The sequence below is a fragment of the Lipophrys pholis genome (assembly GCF_963383615.2).
Source record: "Lipophrys pholis genome assembly, chromosome: 4".
Classification (NCBI taxonomy): Eukaryota; Metazoa; Chordata; class Actinopteri; order Blenniiformes; family Blenniidae; genus Lipophrys; species Lipophrys pholis.
The window spans coordinates 14,436,312-14,443,247 of NC_137637.1; the positions used below are offsets into that span (position 1 = coordinate 14,436,312).

The 6,936-nt window shown below is 43.1% G+C and overlaps 1 protein-coding gene across 2 annotated transcripts; it reads left to right on the plus strand.

Moving 5' to 3' along the window:
* Positions 1-160: 160 nt before the first annotated feature.
* On the plus strand, positions 161-5,667 carry cidec (cell death inducing DFFA like effector c). 2 transcript variants are annotated; one of them, XM_080462503.1, is made up of 6 exons: positions 161-319; positions 717-788; positions 877-1,018; positions 3,122-3,271; positions 3,927-4,117; positions 5,223-5,667. In XM_080462503.1, exons 2-6 carry the CDS (start codon positions 736-738, stop codon positions 5,401-5,403), a joined length of 717 nt encoding a protein of 238 aa, XP_080318629.1. In that variant the 5' UTR covers positions 161-319; positions 717-735; the 3' UTR covers positions 5,404-5,667. The 2 variants fall into 2 exon arrangements, with proteins under 2 accessions (XP_080318629.1, XP_080318630.1); XM_080462504.1 differs by having other exon boundaries at positions 202-319; positions 714-788.
* The last annotated feature ends 1,269 nt before the right edge of the window (positions 5,668-6,936 follow it).

A 6,936-nucleotide genomic window follows, 5' to 3' on the forward strand; every position in this document is an offset into this window, starting at 1 on the left:
ATCTGCATGTTTTCACTCCTGGACGTCCCTGTGCTACTAAGATCAACAGTCCTTAAAGGGCCCTAAACACGTTCCTGTAGCTATCAGACTGGAGTCCAGGGTAAGAGGGGCGGGTTCACACAGAGTGACTCAATAGTCTCTCGCAACCAGCTCAGCTGTCAGCACAAAGTTCATCGACCAAGTGGTGCAAGAAACAGTAACAGGACTGCAGTGTTGTCACTGAGGTCGAAGGCTGAAGCCCAACAACGCTTGCCACAGAGAAGACTTTATTCAGATACAGCCAGGACGGCGTCTGGTGAAGTGCCTCTGTCCTAAAACCGTAAGATTTTGTCTTTTAATCAGGGCAGACATGCGACACGTGCTATTTATCTGGGGCGGTAGCAGCTTTTATTTTGCTACCTGTAGCAGAGATGGAGGTCTGAATATCAATTGCATGATGCAATGGGTTCTATGGACATGAACTTTAATTCCTCTTCAAGATCTGTGCTTGTAATTTGAGGTGTACGCTTGAGTTGTTTCCTTTTTCTTATTTGGTGCTTTTAGTCGCATTGAATCTAGTGTCAGAATTCGGTTCAGATTGTTTCATTTATTGTTGAGGTGTTGCAGTTCATGTGGCCCAATCAAAATGAGTCTCTTATCTTTCAGGGAAGTCTCCCGTAGTGTTAATGTGTTTCATGGTCATCAACGTGGTCCTAAACTGATGTTCTTTCCAGCAGCGAGTCGAGGTTTTCTCTGATGGATTATGCGATGAAGTCTCTCAGCCTCCTGGCCCCGTCCACCGTCTCCAAGTAAGAGCAGAGCTTCCTGACGTGGATAATGCAGTCACTTTTGTTTCCAGCTCCTCCAACACAAGATCTCTGTTGTTTCTTGTCCCAGGTGTGTCTCGGCTAGCGCCTCCATGACCCATCAGCTCCTGTCACGCCGAGTCACTCGACCAAAGCCCTTCAGAGTCACAAACGCAGAGCGCAGTGTGAAGAAAGGAATAATGGCAGACTCACTGGAAGACCTGATGAGTAAGGTAAGGGAGTAGTGTGAGGTTTTGAAAGAGCTCAGGCATAGTATGGAGATGAGTAATGTGTTGGAGCACTTGAAGTTGTAGTGGGAAAATTTGGAGAGAAAACAATCAGGTGGTGGAGTGTACCAACAGCATTCGGAGCAAATCAGGATCTTCTGGACTCGCCATCAAACTTATATTAAGGGCCAGAAATCATAGCCGGGTTAGATATGTTCAATCCTATGATGTCATGACACTTTCAGTTCTTATCTGATTGGACAGATAAAGGTGGAACCCCCCCCCCCCCCCCCCCCCCCCCCAGTGTCTGATAAATGACTCAAGCGTGTGGTGGTTGTGAATAATCATGATTATTACGATTAAAATACTCTGGGATGACTGGTGTGTTGCTGGCATGACACTTGTGCATATTTTGAGCGCATGTGGGTGAAAGTTAACAGGACTGTCGTCACTTCTGACTCGTGCTCATGTTCATGCTAGAATGAACCCCAAACGGCTTTTGCATGGATAAATATGTCTGAACAGTTTTAAAGAAATTCTGTGTATTAAATTGTGACCTGTGTTTGATGGTCCATAGACCACATGAATCACTGTGGTTCTTCCTTCGTGACCAGCGGTGCTCATTGACGATGAATAAATTTACATACAGAAAACTCTATATCAGTGGGTCTAAAACATCTTTCCACCAGACCTTTTAAGAAAAACCAACATTTCCATGGCTGCTCATCAGGACATACAATTACCCATTTTTACATTCAAACTCTGCTGCAGTTTTAATTATTATTATTATTATTTTTTAACTTTGTTTATTGGGTTTTCTAACAGACCATGTTCGCATGCATGTTGTCTGTCAATTATGATCATAATACAAGAACCCCCCCCCCATTTTTTTTTCTACCATTTATTTATGAAAATACATGTATGTTTTTGGAGTGTGGGCGAACCGGAATATCTGGAAGAAAACCCATTTCTGTACGACAACATACAAACTGCCCTCAGAATGACTGGGCAAGTATTTGTCCCTGAAAGTTTTTTTTTTTTAAAACAGAGAAATCCCTTGCATGTTGTTGGAGTGTGGGAGAAAACAGAGCAAACAGGGGCAACCCATGGCTCCACAGGGAGAACATTCAAACTCCCCTCAGAATGGCCAGGCCAGTAGTTGCCCATTACAATGTCTTATAGTGTAAACATTTGTAGTAAAAAGAGCTTATCCTGTAGTAAACAGTTTTCATCTTCGCGTGATTCTTCCTGATCTTCTCAAGCTCATCGTCAGAGGGGGAATCAAACTCCCAATATCAGACCGTACTGGTTCCTTTTTCCACAACCATTTCCACAATCTTCTCTGAAGACTAACAGGAGATCCAACTAGGACAGAGTTTATTCATAACCACATAATCGGTCACAAGAAAAGTTATCAAAACAAAGCTAAAGGCACAAGCGATCTTAAAATATAGCAATTTCCATCGAAAATAGTAGGGATGTCCGCCATGTGTTTTCTTAATTGCCGGAGAGAAACTCAGCAGTTACGTGAACTGAAGTATACCGGCAGAATAGACGAGGCAGGTAGAAACATCACTGTGTGAAACACTGAGCAGGGAGCATCTCCATGGCAACAGACGCTGATCTCCTTCGATATTCTTTGATCTTCTTCGTGAGGCGCCTCTACCATCCGCTTGGTAGGGGACATTTTTCCGCAGTTTTGAGGGGATTCATTCTGAAACGGTTTGCCGTTAACGTCCCAAAATCTACTCCACTGGTCCTTGGATGATGACAAATCATCCCTGAAAATTTCATGCAATTCAGGTTAATAATTTTTGCAAAAAGTTGTTAAAATACAAAAATAAAGAAGTACACACAGACAAAGACATAACCTTCTCAGCCAACGTTGGTCAATCAACTCTGGTTGGTAAAGGTAGAAAAGTTAAAATCATATCAGCTGAAGAATGTTTTTTAATTGGACATGTACATAGAAGTACTTATCTCCCATCAAAAACTGTCAGTTTATGGGCCAGTGCTCTCCAGGCATTATAGTTTTTCATGTGGCATCTTGGGAAAAACAATAGCCCACAACAAAACTTCCAAACCCCCCCCCCGCCTCTGCTTCCTCAGGTGTGCGACTCATTGAGTTCACCGTGTGTGAGTGTGTTGGTGCTGGATGAAGACGGCACTGGTATCGACACGGAGGGGTTCTTCCAGACCCTCCCTGACAATGCGGTTCTCATGATCTTGGAGGAGGGACAGAAGTGGACCCCACATCCTGTATGTGTTTGTCTTTTCACCTGAACCACTAGGTGGCACTCTTGATCAGCTGCCTCACCATCACAGCTTGTTGACAGTATGCTGACATATTTCTGCAGCACTAGTTACCCCAGTGTTTCTTTGAAGTAGACAGTGAAACATGTTTCTTCAATGCAGCAGACAGGAACATGAACTAATCTGGGGTCTTAACGATATGAATACATCTGCTACTCTACAATGAGGTGTTTTATCCTTCAGATTGAATAGCACAGTTGTCGGAGGCAAAACCCAGCGTGAACACAACAGATTAGTTTCTCCCTTCATGATTTCTTTCTCAGAAAAATGAATAGCAGGGGGTGAATATTAATCAGACATGTGGGTGTCATCACATTTGAATTGCGTTCACCCAAAAGCAATTAATTTACATAGAAAGTGGCACGAGGGATACTTTTCAACACCCCTCCCCAAATGTTTACCACATTGACCTTGTCTCATTGTCGCCAGCCTCTCGTATCATGACTGGCAGATGCCGCTTCAGTGTGTGGTGCAGGTGTGTGTGTGTGTGTGTGTGTCTGTGGAGCCAGGCGGCCTCATTTAGTCCAGTCAGCTGACTGCAAACAAAGTGCGTCTGCACCCATGCGCCCAGCCTTATGGTTCTTTTCTCATCACTTCATAGAACAGCCTCTCCAGAGACCAGCTCATCCAGAGCCAGATGCAGCAGCGGACAGATGTGGTCAAAGTGACCTTTGACCTCTATAAGAACAACCCCAAAGATTTCATCGGCTGCTTGAATGTGAAGGCAACCCTGTACGGTGCATACACATTGTCCTACGACCTGCGCTGCTATGCTGCCAAGAAAATGCTAAAGTGAGTGATGAAATCTTGTCCAATGTCTCATTCAAATGATTTTATACTTTGCTTTTTTTTCTTTAGTTGAACTGTTTTTTTTGTTTGTTTTTTATGGTATAGTTGGTCTATATATAAAGTATAAATGCCTTTTAATTTTTAGAGCAACTGCACTGATGTGTTTTTAGTTGGTGAGCACTTGTTGCTTTCCAAACAATGTTTTGTTTTTCTTTCTCAGCTCTCATGCAGTTTTTGAAGGAACTCTGCAAAGATCTTTGGGGAAAAAAAATCCCAAACCACAACCCCTCTGTGGACATAGGCTTGATGACATCCCTCCGTCTCTTCCTTCTTTTCCATACAGACTCCACACTGCTGTTCTTCTTGATACTAGACAATGTTCTTGATGACCTGAGCTATATGTTGCAGGCCAGTGTCTACAGAACAAATTTCAAGCATGTCAGAAACCCTCTTGATTGTAATGCTGAAAAGCTCACTGGCAGATTTCGTTTATCCCATGACAGCCACAACGTTTCACAAAGTCCCGTAATTTTACTTTGCTGAAACTCCGCCTGGACCTTTTTATTAGTTCAGTTTTCATACCAGCTGCTTTTATAACATCCGATGAAGTATTGTGATCAGACATGTTAAATCAGAAAAGCGTACTTTATCATGTACACCTGTGTGGGTGGTAAAATAGTGAGTTCACCAGAGGAAAAAATGGTTAGGTTTTTATTGAGATTAACTTTGAGAGGAGTTATGTCATCGCTGATGAGATCTGCTGCTTTTCAGCTTTTGCACGGAGCCCCATTCAGAGAGGATTACATTTTGCAGACCTGTCAGATCTGATGCTTTCACTGCAGAGTGAGAGGCGTGAGAGGTCTCGGGCTTCAAGTTTATGAAACACAACTGTCATCAGAAATAGACATGGCAGTATTTTAGTTTTTAAAAATTTCTTTATTTACTGCATGTCATGAAATTGCATGGCATATTTCCATATTACATCACACCACAAGGATCATGATTTACTGTATATTACATAAAAGCTGTGTTTGCCTTAGTATTTAGTGACGTCTCTCCACATGGGAATGAGCTGTTTATAACTGGTCTCTTTCTTGTCTTTCCTCAGGGAGGCCCTGCGATGGACCATCTTCTCCATGCAGGCCACAGGCCACATCCTGCTGGGCTCCTCCTGCTACATCGAGCAGCTGCTGGACGAGGAAGAGCGAGTGGAGAGGAGCCTGGTGATGCCACCGGAGGGCAGGATCAGGCAGCTGCAGAGCATGCTGCGGGGAAAGATCTCCTACTGACGACAACAAACTGCTAATGGACACAGTGACCATACGTTGAGCTCACGGAAGCAACACTTGCTCCTTGTCGGTCTGTGTCAACGCAGACAACACTTTGTCCTCACAGACACTTTTGTCCGCCTCTTTTCTTTTTCTTTTAGCCCTGTTACATTGTCTGAATGTGTGTAGAGCATAGCTATACGTCTTCACCAGAAAGCACCTTCACTCACCACTGACTTTTCCCTGTTGGGACGACAAAGATTTAATAAATAAATGCAAAACTTTTATTTTCTCATTCATGAAAGCCCACATAGCTCTCAGAATCACAAGTGAGTTTCGATGGGGTAGTGTGAGCCCATTAAGCTTGGTTGTGTGTGTGTTCGTGTGTGTGTTCTTGATCACAGTCAGTGTAATTGGCAACAGGTCCAGCTGTCTCTCCCACGCTTCCCTAATTGTCCCCTGGCCTGCACTGTCCTGTCAGCTGCAGAAAACCAGAGGAGGAGCGAGCAGCTGCCGGGGAGGGGGGCGGAAGAAGACCATTATACCGAGAGAGATGATGGTTTCAGCTGCCGAAAGAAGTACCACTTTGGGCATCCTGTCGAGGAAGGTGGCAGCAAAAGCAGGGCCGAATTTGATCCAAATTGGCCGTCTGATACAACTCAAAGAAGATAAATGTCAGAGGTTTGGATTCAGTGTGACTCGGTCCGCTTTCTGTCTGCCTCATCCTCGAGTCACCTTGTGCTTTGTTCCTGTTCCAGTTGATTCATATCAATACAAAATACAAGGAAAAAAACCCATTTTAACTTTAATATATCAAGAAATGTAGGCGTTTAAAGTGCAATGCGCATCAATAATGAATTTGTGAACTCGAGTTGCACACCCACATACAAAGTACAACACGAATACTGGCCACGTCCCATTCTGTGGTAAGCAGTGAAATGAGTCACAGGGTTCATGCTGGCTATCTGTTGTGCTTTAAGCCATATATACTGTGTTTCACTGTACAAGTGGCGGCATTCAAGTTTATAATTGTAGCAGCTTTACACAATGTGACTGGTTTCTTTTGAATCGGTTCACGTCATTTGTGTTTATTCAAACTGGTTTGAAGTTCTACTCAGATGGTCCACCCAGAATAAGAACTGTCTTGTTAACTCTGGTGGCCTTAAGGTTTGTAAAATTCTACCTGTGCTGCAAATGAGGAACAAAAAATAAATTTTGATTGGTACGGGCAGGAAATTAACCTTGGGAGAATGAACAATCTCTCAAAATGTGGATCTTCACTCTGACTTTGAGGAACACAAGAGTATTAAAAGTTCAGACGTGGGTTTTTGTTTGTTTTTCTATGAAAGACAAAGACAAATCAGAGGCATCTCAACCAGAATACAGTAGAATAATTTTTTTACCACAAGTTATATCCAAATGATGTGTCATCCACATAAAATGTGACCAATCACATATAAAATGAAAAGATTTCCTTCAGTTTCATCATTCCTTATTTTAGGTTTACTCAAGACTTTTCCATCTGCCCATCTTCTGAACAGCTTTATCCACTTC

Coding starts and splice junctions, on each gene's coding strand:
- cidec (XM_080462503.1), top strand. CDS start 736: ATGGATTATGCGATGAAGTCTCTCAGCCTCCTGGCCCCGTCCACCGTC. Junction 3,272..3,926: donor AGAAGTGGACCCCACATCCT/GTATGTGTTTGT, acceptor ATCACTTCATAG/AACAGCCTCTCCAGAGACCA. Junction 4,118..5,222: donor GCTGCCAAGAAAATGCTAAA/GTGAGTGATGAA, acceptor GTCTTTCCTCAG/GGAGGCCCTGCGATGGACCA.